General features: G+C 32.9%; 1 protein-coding gene across 1 annotated transcript in view; it reads right to left on the reverse strand.

The window, feature by feature from the left end:
• The window catches only part of LOC142984241 (uncharacterized), a 251,630-nt gene that overhangs the window by 187,949 nt on the left and 47,757 nt on the right, over positions 1–15,924 (reverse strand). Inside the window, exon 2 of the mRNA XM_076131709.1 lies at positions 2,373–2,594. Within this exon, the coding sequence (XP_075987824.1) occupies positions 2,373–2,457 (85 nt within the window). The 5' untranslated portion in view covers positions 2,458–2,594. The remainder of the gene's footprint in view (positions 1–2,372; positions 2,595–15,924) is intronic.

Below are 15,924 nucleotides of genomic sequence, written 5' to 3' on the forward strand. Positions count from 1 at the left end.
AAGGCATAATAAGGTCATAATAACACACACTGATTATTACATAAATAGAGAATTTATAGAAATTGTATAAATAAAATAGACATAAGATAGATTTAATTTATAGCATTGTTCTTCCTAGAATATGTACGAACGTTTATTAAAATGTGGCACTGTTTTGTTATTAGACAACATTTAGACAGGCTTGTTCGTAATAATAACTTTAGGATAATAATAATCTTAATTGCTTATATTTAAATTTTGAGCAGTGATAGCCGAGTGGTATAATTGACACCTCCCACGCAAGTGGTCGCAGGTTCGAATCCGAGGCAACACACCAATGACTTTTCGAAGTTATGTGTGTATTAGATATAATTATCACATGCTCCAACGGTGAAGGAAAACATCGTGAGGAAACCTTGCATGCCTAAAATTTGTTGAAAACATTTATTGAGGGCATGCAAAGTCCCCAACCCGCACTTGGCCAGCGTGGTGGACTCAAGGCCTAACCCCTCCCTCATTACGGGAGGAGACCCTTGCCCAGCAGTGGGACATTAAAGGGGTAAATTTATTTTTTTATTTTCACTTATATTTAACTAGATTTAAAACCAAAACCAGATGCTTAATATGATTATTAATAATATTGTCTTAAACCCATGATTATGCAAAACTACTTAGGGATAAGTGACAACTTACTAATTAACAACTAAACCTAAACTGGTAATGAAATGCAAGAACTATAATATATTAGGTCGGGGAAAAAGTCTTTTCGCATTATAGTATGTTACGAACTTGTAATAAAATCTTTTCTCTACACAAAACTCTCGATATTTGGGTACCTCACGAGCTCACTGAAAGAAACCTAATGAACCGTGTACTCATTTGTGATTCTTGAAGCCAAAGAGATTTTACTACTTACTATAATGCGAAAAGACTTTTTCCCCGACCTAATACCATACAATAAAGTCCTGAGCCGTTCATTAAAAAAGTTTCGAAAAAATAAAACATTTTGATCAGCCACATCCGTTCAGGAATTCAATGAATTCCGGGAAGCTCCGGGAGCCTTGACATCCTCAAAACATAGCAAATTATTCAAATCATATTATTTATGAAGGAGGCGCAAAAAACCTGAGTTTTTCCGCTACGTACAACTTGTTTTGTAAATATTTTATCATTTCAATTGGGACGGAGACCTCCAAATTTAGTTGAGGTCCTTGAATATGAACTTATTGAGAAACTCGTTTTTTTTGTAGACGAAAAGTTAGTTGGTTGAATTTTGACATGATTTTGTTGAAGGTTTTTTGAGCAATTAGTCCAATTAGTGTGTCCTATTAAAAGTTAAAATCTAATAAGTGAATGTTTTTCTCCTTTAGTATTTAATGAGTTGTCTCAATAAAGGACCGAAACTGAAATAGACTCGTATTTAATTACTTTTATATCATAGGCTATTGTTTCATCAAATAGAGAGTAATGAGGTAATTCAAATTACTAACATATCAACTATTTTCCATCAAAACTACAATAAATTAATATTATAAACAACTGCATTGAAAAAATGCTTTATTATAGTATCCACGTACAAAAATGTCTTACGAAAATCTTGACTCAATACGCATCTTACGATAAGTACCCAGAAAAAACCTAAAACATTTCGAAATTAGGTGTTGATAAGCAAAATCAATACTATATTTTATATTTCAAGAAATTCCCGTTAGTTGGTGCGTACGTGATAGTTCTCTTCCGAAACATTGCACTGACAGACCAATTAGATCTTTGACAAATGTGCTGTGTGCTCAGACAGCCTCCATTTTTCTTAAGCTACGAATTCGTAGACAGTGCTACGATGTTCGTAGATATTCCGTAGTAGTGTTGTAGACTTTATTAAAGCTCAAGTTTGTATTTATAAATTTTTACGTATTTATTAGAGTTGTAAAATCATGTTTTGTATTAAGGGAAATTATGTTTTAATTTATTGTTGCACTGTTTTTTGCTATGTTAAAAGTACCGAGACAAACTGCGGAAAGAAAAACTTTCCTATTATTAATTATTTCCTAGAAGTGGTCCTAAAAAGTTATGGAAAATTTCAGGAGCTTTATCTAGTGAGTAAAATCAAAATTACAACCAACACTGAAAATTTTAACCGAAGGTGATGAAAATGCTGCGAACACCGCCATCTATTCGCAGCAGTGAACATTACTAAACATTTTAGTACGCTACAGTCTGACGCCAACAGTATAGAAGTTTTCAGTCTTCGCAGTACCGGAAAATTCCAACAGGTGGCGTTGTGCTTAAACTTTTAATAGTGGATTTTTTTTTCCATTTTGGACTTTCAGCAATTGTTTAATTTATTTGTAATTACATTTTCTTAATAGGTACTCAAATACAGTTCCACTTACCTGTCGCAGTGTTTGTTTGATTTTCCTGAGCATTATTTTTCTCTTCTTTCGCCGTTTTGGCTTCGGAACTAGTGTTGCATCCCATGTTTGCACTTGTTTCACTAATGTATACTAGTGTCAAAAAACTAGGTCTCCCAATAGGAACACTACACTTTAGGGTTTAGGAACTAACTATGCACTATAACATAGTTGTTGGGTAAGCTCTCGTTGCTGTAGGAAGTTCTGAAACAAAACAAAACAGATTGTTACAAGAATAAACATTATAGTTTTGTATCCGAAGATGAAAAATTAAAAAATATTGAGAGGGTTTTCATAATCTGCCAGTTGAATGGACAAATTTAAACAGTTAAGTCAGAGTTTTATTCGTCGTTATTTATTGCACAAATTATATTTCTTTAGAAGCGAAATTTTACAAAGTTGATTACTTTATACGATATACATTGACCTTAAAGCGGTTCAAACATTCTAACATATTTCTAATTTATATTTTCGCCAATTCTCACTAAAAATACAAAACACGCCATTCCTAAAATAGACTTGTCAAACGAAAATTCCAATTTTCCTCAACAAAGGCCATTGAAAAGCCTCCCTCCTAACTCCTAATCAAAAGCTAATTGGAAGAACAAAAGCTCTGAATCACCTAGCCTTCAGTTCAAATACAAATACACAGGTGCTACAAAATATACTTGGAACATGAAATCAAATACGCTTAGACTGGGCATTGAGCGTAAGCGGAGCGGAAATAAGCGGAACTGGGGTAAGCTAAGCGGAATGGAGTGAGGGAGCTTATTTATGCATTTGAAAGTGCGGTGTTTTTATTTTTGCAGAAAAGTGAATGTAGACGTGAATTTTATAGTTAGCGCCATTTAACTCTATGTGTCTGAATATAGCAACAAGACGGTACGTAGAGAGCTAAAATAAATTTAATCACTTAAAAAATATGTAGGTAAGAACTGCGGGTAACAGAACGACAGGATGTTTTTGTCAAAAAATTCTCATTGATTGCCAAAACTTAGCAAGTTGATTTAGCTGACTTCTATGCTTTGAAGGACACAATATATAATAAAGTCGTGCGTTTGACCTCTCCCTGCACGTGTTATTTATCGTCTCATTGGGCTATGAATATTATGGAAAAAATAATATGATTACTTTCTCTAGATTTATACTTGGTTGTCAATAGTCAATTGTAGTATATAATGCCCTCTCTGGTCATCGTAGCCGAATATCGCCTCGTATAATACAATACTATTCCCGCTGAACGCTCCGCTTATAGAAAACCTACCCCTTATAGTCAATTCTAACATTCAGAGTAAGGGATGAGCATCGAACAATGGCGGCCGGACGGAGTGCTAATGAATCCTATTCACTACGAGATAGGGGGGACGCACTGATATTCTACCAATGTTTTTATATAACTGTCGTATGAATATAATGGTCATACGCTTTTGATATTGTAATTGAGGTTTGAATACGATGCGTTTTGACAATTTTTCGGTAGCTACATTTTATCCAGAAGGAGTTTTCACATTTTTTTTATTTATTAACTTGATTGTTCTTTTTATTTTAATATTCTGTATTCAAATCACCAAACAGTGCCAAACACGAAGAAAACAAAGATGGTGTATTATATAAAATATAAAAAAACAATCCTCAATTCTTCATTAGTATCTATACTATCACATATTATGTAAAAATGCAAGATCTCTTTGAAGGACACTATTTATAGATTTTGAAGCTATCATTTTTACACAAACACTCAATTACCGCAGTGATAAAACATAAGTCTTCTAAAAACAGATTGAAAACAACGCTATTTTTCACGGCGTTTCCCTAAAAGATTGCTAAACTCTTGAAACATACATAAAGATCTATACATATAATCTTTTGTGCGTATAATCGAGTTTACGATCGGAAATTGGGGATTCGTTCCTGGTGTTAAATAAGAAGCCTCTCAGATATACCCTATAATTTACTTTTCGCTTTCCAACTCACCCTTCAAACGTCGTAAAAATAATTTAGCAGTTAATATCGTTATACAGGAATATCGATTATATGAAAGGGATTCGTAATTTATTAACTTCATTGCCAGTTACGAACAGTTTAAAAAACTGAATGAATTTTCAGAAAAATGTGTTAATATTTAAATTGAACAGAAGTTGATAGATATTTTCATTTAATAAAATACGACTCTATTGATTTATAGTTAACTTTAATATAGATTGTGATCAGTTAACGTTTCTCTGTGGCATTAACTACACTAAAATACCTATTGCATGTCTAGTTTCCTACGCCTATGTAATCCATTGTCGATGCAAATGCTACCTGTTAGCAACGAGAACGCAACGTAATTTTTGCACGGCAACGCGTTGCGGATAGCAACAAAACAAATAACACGAAACCTTTTTTTCTACTTACTAATATTTTATAAAGGTGAGGTTTTTATACGCCTCTTTTTATCTAGGTAGAGCTATAACTCTTTTCCTTGGCTGACTTTTATGAGTTGAGGCGATAAGGGTTGCGTACGTACGTATGTAAGTAAAAATATATTACTTTTAAGGGTTGTAAAATGAATATGTGAGGATGGAGTTTAATGCTAAATGTAAGTTTGTATCTTTTAAATTACAGTATATTTAGAGGGATTGGACTTCATTATCGAATACAGACCTTTTGATATGTTACACGAATTTCTCAAAAAAGTTTCAGAAGAGACCTAAAGACATTCAGTAAATTTAATTACAGGATTTACTAGTTTGAATTGTACAATATTTTTTTGTTTATAATAGTCTATTTATCGAAGAAGGCTATAAGCTGTAAAACATTACGCTTTAACTAATAGGAGTGGAGCAGCATTAAAAAACGTAGTGAGTGTGGGAAATTTATATAATAACGTCCACGTGGACGAAGGTGGAGGACACATCAACATCTATAACAATCCATAAATCATTTGGACAACAATTTATCCCTAAGAGGAACTCATCTTATGTACCCCTCCAGAAAACATCAGTAAACAAGAAATCAATATTATTACAACAAAAACCGAATCACTCGTTCATCTCGGAAACTCATTAGAAACACAATAACATGCATTTATACCCGTCCATCTCAGAAACAATAGATTCCCCCCTTGTTTAGGGAAAAACAATAAAAAGTAATACAACACCATAAAGTTGGCTTGAGTAATCAGAGAAGTGGTGAGTCATGGTCAAATGAAACTGTGTTTGTAAAACGTAGCTAAGCAGAAAATAAATAATTATTTTTGAAAAATATGTTTTCATAGGACAAATCAAGACGCCGATAGCCAGTTGTGCTCACCGGTCGGTAAACGATCTGTGGGTTAAGCAACCGTTGGCGCGGTCATTCCATAGATGGGTGACCGCATAGTGGTATTTGAGCTGGGCGTCTCCGTGCTTCGGAGGGCACGTAAAAAGTCGGTCCCGGCTGTTATATACTAAGGTAACAGTCGTTAAGCCATGTCAAAGGCCTTCGGGCGGCTTGAACAACTTTGACACTAGGTTGACCACTAACCATACGTTAAGAAGAAGATTAATGTAAGTTTCGTAACTTTTAGCTAAGTGTCTGATAACCTATTGAACAGATAATATATTTAAAAACAGCTATTACATGAAAAAACTGTCTTTCGATTGATAAGTATGCTGATATTTTGTCAGCAGTGGTGACTAACCATTAGCTAATTTATTGTTTCTTAGTATAATATTTTAAAACACAACTCCTTAACGCTCATTACAATACCTTAAAATTTAAGCAAATAAGTTTATTTATATGTTTGTAAAATGAGCACAAAGTACAAACAGACTGAATCAAGATGTCATATCAGTGAATCACAAAGTCTACCCATTCACATATCATCGCCGTTTCGCATAATCTATCTACGTATTCTAACTGAGGACTGCAAACATATCACTAAAACTGCATTGCAGACGCAAATAAAAAACCACCAATTAACTACACTAAAAACATCATATGTACATTTAATTCCAAACTCAATTCAATAGAGTAAACAAACAGCACTAACAAACATTAACACCACATTTGTACTATCAAAATATAATAATCTATTTGTTTCAGCTGCAAATAAATATAATTAATTTTGTGTGGACAACGGCTCGTAAGCTCATTATGTACCTAATAGTAATTATTGTTATTATTTTATAATATATTGTTGATGTTGATGGGTTAATTAATTATTTGTGTGATGAATACGAGTATTTGTTCTGAGCCTGGTTGTGGTGATATAATATGTAAGTATGTTTATCAGTTATCTGGTTACCATAGTACAAGCTCTGCTTAGTTTGGAATCAAATGACCGTGTGCGAGTCGTCCAAAAGTATTTATTTATTATTTATCTTTATTATGTTTTGTATACATATGGAAAATTTTTGGGTAGCTGTAATTTTAAAGTGGAGTTTAGTTGAACTTAAACCTGATTTTTAAAGGTTGGACATAATATCTACTCATAATACAAAATATTTGATATCACGATTTTATAACTTTGCAATGATGTTTCGACAATTTCAAACTTCAAGAAATCCTTTGTTAAGACCTAAATTTGCATTACTATTTGTACCTACTAATCATTTAAATCTTTATTTCGTACATACATAAGTTTCCTATTAATATCTATCATGTTATCGTAGTTCAGTAAGAAAAAACAATAAGAATTCTTTGTTAAGAACAAAAACAAACTCCTAAAAATAATCTTACATTTCCATTTTTCTTAAAAATAACTTCCTTAAGCTCAAGTAAAGCTCACGACAGTAATAGAGTAGGTGTCAGCTGAAATATCGTCTACTCACCGTCCTTAACCACCACGTTTATCATTGCGTCACGAGCTCGCTGACGGAGAGGAAACAACATCGTTTACAATTTAGCCTTCAAAATTATGGTAATCGGGCCTTTAGAGATCATATTTTTGAAAATTATCTCTTATAACAGATGCCTGTTATAAACACAGGCCGTTACGTGGTAGAGGCATAGAAGCCTTTTGTGCTGTAAGGAGTTTTAGATAAACTGAAAGCGATGAAAATAGTATAATATATTATAATAAAATATTGACGAATGGAATTAATATTATTTAAAGACGTGTTTAAAGGAAAATTACTGTGTCTATAATTTGCAAAGCAATAGCTTCTGTCAGTCCTGCGCCTTACCTCCCACTGATCGTGTCAGTTTAGACACTTTTGTTTAGTTTTATAAAGGAAAATAGAGTGTACCTGTGTGTTGGGAGATACACTTGAACACTATAAACAAAATTCTGAAACAGCTGGCTAGTTTAAATGAAACTGGCCGAAGCCGCTGTAGCCGAATATCGGACAGAAGGTCATTATTATCTAATAATACTTTACTTGGGATAGGGATTTTAACCAGTGACTTCGTAAACTACAAAAAAATATTTGTACAACTAAGGAATAAACTAACTAACTACAACGGTATTATACAAACTGGTTTAACTTTTCCTATAACATACGAAATCGTCCCAGAATCTCATCTTATTCATACACAAAAATATTTTAGATCACATCCTTTCTCAAGTATTTATGAAAATCGTTTCCAATATCACGTCTTTGTTTCCAGAGGTCAAAAATATTTAGGTTTCCGAACGAATGGTGGCGGCAGGCATTTCAATAAATTGGCAAACGTGTCCTGAATTCTGATGTTGATTTTGTTTAGACTTTGTATAGTTATGTGTGGAGCTGAGAGATTTTGTAAAAAAGTTAAAAGCCTTGGTTAAGTCGAATTTAATTTTTGATAAAGAAATCTAATGTTGAAATGTTTTTTGTGTGGTTGATGGACGTATTTGAAGTTCTTTGATGTAATTTCAGTACGAATTATTGGGGTGGCCTTTTTATGTGTCGATATTGTATTTAATAATAAGCCCCGGTTTAGTTAATATTAGTTAATTTTTTATGTTTCTAATATTATGTTTGGGAAAAAAAAAATCGTAGCTTTTGGCATTCTTTGGTTTCTGCCTATTCCTATGAAAAAAAGGCGTTATTTTATTCATGTTTGTATTTTTTTAATGCAAATACAAAAGTAAATAATACACGTCTCTATCTCATTGATTATGTGTTAAATATATATTTCAATAAATATTTTTTTGCAACTGCCGAATTGAGTTGGGACCGCTTGTTTCAAAGCTTTGCTTAGTGCATACTTGACACTATAATATATTTTTTCCTCGTAAGTAATATTAAAACATCAAAGCTTTAACACACAACCCTAAACGCATAGACTCTAACAAACTTAGACAACGGCTTAAATCAAATCAAAAACATAAAATAAATTATATATTCCTATTACCTACAATTATATATAAATCCCATTTCAAAACCGAGACTATCATACATATTATAAACCCTTTCCAATAGCAGTAGCAACTAGATACGATAACAAAGGACTACAGTCTGGTCGCAGGACTCAGGCCAGACGGTGACGGCAGACAGACTGAGTTTGATCGATACACGCACCGGCCCGGAACAGACGGCTAGCGAGTGTTATTATAGCGGCTGGAGATTAATGAAGGCAATGTATTATAATTTATATGTTTAAATAATTGTAACATAAATACTTTAAATAATAATTTAATATGTACAAAGGAAAAAATAAAAAAGAATTAAAAATAAATATAATTAAAATAAGGCATCATCTCCGCATCGCCGTCCTCGGTTAACGTGCCCAGGAGGTTGGCAGCATTGCCACGTTAGGCATTGTTATTATTTAATAGTACATTATTAATGGTTTTGATCGTCAATGTGTTTTTGATATTTTTAATACAAAGTTTTTATGTATAAACAATTTTTTCTATAATATTTTTCTACGGGATGTAATTACCATCCTACCAAATTTCCATCACCATGTCATTTCTATTGGTACTGTTTTCGTTTATATTTGAAAGCATAGATCCTTAAGGCCACCGTTCAGTTAATATTTGAGAGTTTGTCGCAAGATAACTGTTGTAGAATTATTAGGTAAGACATCAATCAATGTGATTCAAGATGTTCGTATAATAAAAATGTAAGATTTTAACATTTTTAACTAATAATGTTTAAGTCCGACTCATTTCGCAAATTTTAACGACTATCAAATTACAACTTATCAATTTAAAACTACGCAAAATATTCCTAACTATACCCAACTTCTTTTGATTCATTAACCTAAATTTACATCATTAAAAAATAACATATAAAAGTATTTTTCATCGCATAATCCAATAAAGAAGTTTCATAAAAACTTTAATGGAAAAACGGCGAATAACAAAATTACGGGACGTTCTGTCTGTACGTAGGTACATTATGTATTCATGCCTCGGCCGGTGGGCCTCGTCGCTAATTTTAATTACATTTGTATGTATATTAGTTTACTGGCTCCAGTCCGTGACTGCGTCCGTGTAGAAAGCTTTTCTGGGGTGAAAAGTATGCTATATGCTGATATAGGTTATAAACTAATTGTTAGTAAAATTTCCTTAAAATCTGTTTAGTATTTTTTGCGTGAAAGAGGAACAAACTTCAAATGGGGTAAGTAGGATACTAGCCAATCCGTCTGGCTCCTCTCGCGTATAAGGTTTCATCCTCTATTTCAGAAGCCGAAGGGCTCATTTTTTAAAAGAATATAGCCTATATTTAATACTGAGTCTAAAAATCTCCATATTTCATTTAACAATGTAAAGTTCCCGGGTCTTTTATCAACTTCTCTCATCATCTGAACTATTACCATTATAGTTGTAAAAAACTGACTGACAGACAGACATTCGCATTTATATTAGTTTGTGCAGATATTCATTAGAATGTACGGACACAATGCATATTATTATATTATCTTTGAGATAGTGAGAATGTTTTACATAACATACATAGCCATATTTTGCCAGAGAAATGGATATAAATGTAATAATACATGTAGGGAAGGTACAAGGGAAGTAAGAGTCGTACTAACTAATTGGATACATAACATTTTATCTACTAGAACTATACACCCATTTCTTGGTAAAATTACTTATGTAGTTATTTTTGTTTAATGTAATGTTCTGCTTTAAAAACACTTATGTTCGAAGAGTTATTTATATAATGCGTCTGTCACATTCGGAAGGAACACACAATGATGCGTAAAAAATAAATTTCGTGAAATGTTCAATGTGTTTATAATCTTTCTCTGTTCTATTTTACAAAACATGTCTTATATTCTTGTACCATAGTACACGTAACGACATTTTAAAACAGATGGAATTGAGAAGAACGAAATTTCAATGTTTATTTGTTTTCGTTGATTATTAAGGCTATACGGTTATATAGTAAGACCTGACTATTCCGTTTACTTTCTTTCATCTTTTAAAACTGATGAAATACTACTAGCGTGTGCCACCTACTCTGCCCGTCGTCACGGTGGCTCAAACGAGGAGCACTCACGCGACGCTCGCATCACACTAATTGATGGACTTGCTTCCTAACCGAATTATACTGTGTTGCGGTCACCGCTTTGATTGTGCTATTATGTGGTATATTAGGTATATGTTTGATTGGAATTAGGTTTATATATGGGGTGTAAGTAGGTTCCACAGATTTCAGAATAAAAGGTACAAAATAGGATTCTAAAACGGAAATGCAGGAATTTTCGGTACCTATTAAATTATCTTAAAACTAGGGACTAAAATATTGAACACAAGATATAGAAGGACGTCTACACACATCTACATAATGATAATCATCATGTCACTGTATTAGTTTATGAAGTCGTAAACATTTCCAAAAGAGTAACCAATTAAACGAATCCACAATCGAATGCACTGCTTACCACTTCGACTAAAAATTACCATCATTATTATACTCTGACAACTTATTAAACAGCGTTAGCATGTATGATATATCTAGAATCTATATAAATCGTACTAGATTCTAGATGGTAATAACCAATTCGGTTTATTTATATATATTTTAAAGTATCTGTATCAAACAGGCCACCGTCAATTCCATACGCCTGTGGGTTACTGATGTTCTAAATTGTGAATTTTCCATACCTGCGCCAGCCGCAAAACTTGCATGCAAGGCCCTCTACTTAGTTTTTGGACTGTACATTGGTACCTACCTAGGTCTTTACTACCTTTTTTCCAAAAATAATGTGATCTCCAGTAACAAATAGCTTATTCTCATTGCAAGCATTTATTTCGTAATGGCCAGTAATTTACCGCGAGTGGTAAATGATTGAGATTTATTCGCAGTGCGTGACGACAAACGTCTAACGATTCTGTAATACGAAGGAGCGGAGCAAATTATTGCCTCTCTAGTTTATTGCCAATAAATAGATACAGATAGTAATTATAGACATTTGAAATGTTTTAATCGATAGTCAAATGTCAAGTTCTGCGGAATATTTCGTAGTTCTAATTCGTATCCAAAATCAAATATAGTCGATAAGTAATAATATTTATATAATAATAATAATTGTAAATTAAAGAGCGCCATTATCGCCAACAAACTGGTTGACAGTTTGGCGATTTTTGTATGTATTATACGAATAAACGTTATAAACGATATAAAAAATGGCGTAGTAATCTATTTGTATTAACATTTTATTAGCATTTAAGTATTAATCTATTTATTATTAGTTTTATTGAGTTGATTTATTAATCTATTCGTTTTTCTTAACTTTCAGTCAAAATTTTGATAAAAATGTATTCGTCTTCCCGCTTTTCCTAATCGTGGAAAAGAAAAACAATTATGGCCGCGCCAAAAGGGTCTAGCAGGTTATAGAAGCAAGTAGATTGACAATTTTTTTTAAATACAAATTCATAGTAGGTCTATTATTCAACTATTATTCATCTAAGATTCAACATTTTCAGTCAATATCCACAATTTCCAATAGCGATCATTCTAAATTTATCTCAACGCTGTGCAAGTTTATTCACAGAGTAAAGTGTTCAGGCTGCCGGCTGGACCACAGGACCGACAGTAAATAAATAAAGAGGAAGCAATCGATGAATACCTCTGCTTACCTCCAACGTAATAAGATTTAGTTAAGGTTCGTTTTACATTGAAGTGTAACTGTAACAGATGAACAAAACGATGAAGTAAGAATTAAATAATAGAATTGGTCTCGGAGTATAAAGTATTTTATGTTGCATTCAAATGCATTTTTTACTAAAAGCTTTCAGTAAAATTAAACGTAGCAATTGTTTTTATTTTTATTATATTATAATTTATTACTATATGTATGTATGTATGAAATATATTATAATATGAGGGTCTAAAAGAATAATACCTATAGAAAAAGTACGTATAACATCTAGATCTACGTATTGCAAATGAAAGGAAAAACTTTTTTAAAAAAACTTCATCAGAATCCAAGAAGTCGCTTTTAGCATTAACATTGTATACCAAATCTTAAATACTACGTTTACGTTTCACTATAACTCATGTCTACAAAAAGGTTTTTCAAATTCAATAAAACTACAAAACTAGCAATTCCTAAAATATCCTTTCGAAATAAATGGAAGAAGGCGGCAAATGCAAGCTCATTTTTCATTCGCACCCTTCGTATTTATTAGTTTAGCGATCACTGAAATAATGCCAGGCGTCTAGCTTAGTGTAGAGGAAAGAAAGGAAAAGAATAAAGAGAAATGAAAGCAAGGAATTCTTTTATACTTCAGACGTATTATAAAATACCGTAGACGGAAGCAGAACTATTAAAATAACTTTTGCAAGAGCCATGATAGCTGTTTATATAGCTTTTCATTTGCAATGTGAGATGAGAACAAATTGCTTTTGTTGTCACATGAAACTCATCTATACTAATATTATAAAGCTGAAGAGTTTGTTTGTTTGAACGCGCTAATCTCAGGAACTACTGGACCGATTTGAAAAATTCTTTCAGTGTTAGATAGCCCATTTATCAAGGAAGGCTATATATCATCACGCTACGACCAATAGGAGCAGAGTACGAGTAAAAAATGTTACAAAAACGGGGAAAATTTTGACGCATTCTCTCTTATGTGACGCAAGCGAAGTTGCGCGGGTCAGCTAGTTTACAATATTAGGTATATAATATTTTTTCAATAGGGTATTTTATAGTGATTTGTGTATTAGCAGCAATAGTACTATCAATTATTTAGTTAATGTGATATTATTCTGCTCTATTAGAACCTACGCAATATTTTACAATAAACGATTTGTAATTTAAACAAACAACACAAAAACATTTGGAAGAATGAAAACAAAATTATATTACACAATGAGAAAATACTTGTTGCTGATTTATAAACTACACTAAGGCTTTATATAGCGAAATAAACTATTGTCCAATCTCCACAACACTGCAGTTTCCAACAACACAATAAAATAAAGCACTGACATAAAACACTTCCGACCAATTACACATCAATGTGTTTGTACCCTAAAACGTCTACCTGGAGATAAATTCTCGAATATTCCACCTTTGTAAATAAAATCCGGGTGTAATAGGTACTCCATCAGGGCTCGCGGTTACCCGGGTACGGCCATCCGGGCCGGGTATGTTTTTAAATGTTAACCGGCGGGTCAAAGGGATGGCGAAGCGTTAATTAGTGCTTCGTATACCATGTTTAGTTAGGTTATGTTATGTTTTACTTATGTACCATGTGTTATTTGATGGTAGTAAGGATTTTGATGTGTATATGATAGCTTGTGATGTTCATTTAAAGTGCTGTTAACAGTAGTTTTTAAGCGCATTATTAAAAAAGATATGTTATAACATTCGTGGGACAAAAGCGATACTTTTTCTTCGTGGCACAAAAGCGTTTTTGAGATTAACAAATATTGTATTGGTTCTGGTTGTGAGACTATAAAATTCCTACGATACGATATTAATTTCTACAACTACTACATTTCTTTACAAAAAAAAATATTTTTTTAAGGGGTCTATTCTGGGATTAATTTGAAACACAAATTCGTATTTATTTCCAGTCTTCTTATTACACAGACCTTGAAGAACACTCACCAACTATATTGAAAATCAGCTCACCAAACTCCAATCACCTACAGACTCAAGCCAACCAATCACTTACCCAATTGTGCCTTACACTAAAAAGCCTTAGCCTCGAGACTGTGACGTCATAGCCACAGATATACGACATGGGCACGACCAGCCATGATCGGCTTCCACTAAATACAATTAATTAATGAAACGCAAATGACTATTTCAAGTGACAGTGACGTATTACGTTGTTACGTCCCAGTGGATTGGTGGGCTAATTTTAGTAGGAATAGCCGTTCAGGCTATAGTCGGGAATAAATTTAGTGTTATGGGAATAGATTTCAAAAGGACAGGATACGTATGGTCATTCATACATGGAGTTTGACGACGTTATTTTTATAAATTTACATTTATAATACATCATCTAAGGAATTTTTTAAAATGATGTCGTTTCTTTTTTTTGTGTCAGTAGGTACAGTTTTAGTCTAGTACCAAATACACGCCATCAAATTGCGGAACTCCAAGGGCATTGAAGAACTTGTTAATAGAAATCACAAAATTAAATGCTTCTCCGCAAATACTAAAATAAGCATCAACCACAAACTCAAGTTTTATCTCTTAAATCAAGATATTCGTATTATCCTGCTAAGACAGACTTTCCACAATCAATTTTTTGCGTCACTATAACTCAAAATTCTGTCTCTGAAATCAAAATCCACACGCAGTACATATATAACCTTACTATATAAGTACATAATTGCAAGTACCACATGATTAGAGCCGAGTTAACAGGGGTTAATTGCCTCCCATGACCGACACCTACTAATTTGTAACTACCTACTGATTGGACTTGACATTGTTTAAACCCTTTATTGGGTAGAGCTATACTTATAGATGTGTGTAGGAATATGTAGCTTCAATCAAATTGATGCATTTCTGGTCGAAATTAGTATTAGCCTTCCTTCTATTTCTGGCTATGAAACACGCTTTTATGGCCCGAAATTGTATAATAAGTAAGTACTGGTTTTAAGATTTTATCATCCTAATCCGCGCGCCCTCAGCTCATGTTTGGTAAACCCTTTGGTTAAGGCTTCTTTCTTACATATTGCAAAGGCAATAAACTATCCCTATGTCAATCATATCAAAATCTCTTCAGCTATTTAAAGCGTAAGTAAAAGTCAAACAAACTATGTTTCGTATATTTCTATAGAATACTATGTGTCTTCAATTACCCTCTTAGACTGTAAAGTACAGTTTAAAAAGCAGCTATATTACTGGTCGCGTATTTTTGCTACTCTCCTCTCAAACATAATATCCCTAGGTAAATATTCCTCTCGCAATTAATACTCATAATTATAATTCCATTACGGAAAATAAATTATTCAATTTGAACCACTCGTTTTGAATAAAACCAATTAAATTCACACAAAACAGCCTTTCGGGAAACTTACTTACCGTAAAATAATTCCAAAATACGAATAAAAGCGAATGGGCTCGATAAAAATTGAGTTGTTCAATTTGAACAACGTCTAGCCACAGAGTACAGCTACACAGTGTACTAACTAATTCGTTTAGAGTAGACTGCACGATAGCA

The sequence above is a fragment of the Anticarsia gemmatalis genome, chromosome 26 (assembly GCF_050436995.1).
Source record: "Anticarsia gemmatalis isolate Benzon Research Colony breed Stoneville strain chromosome 26, ilAntGemm2 primary, whole genome shotgun sequence".
Classification (NCBI taxonomy): Eukaryota; Metazoa; Arthropoda; class Insecta; order Lepidoptera; family Erebidae; genus Anticarsia; species Anticarsia gemmatalis.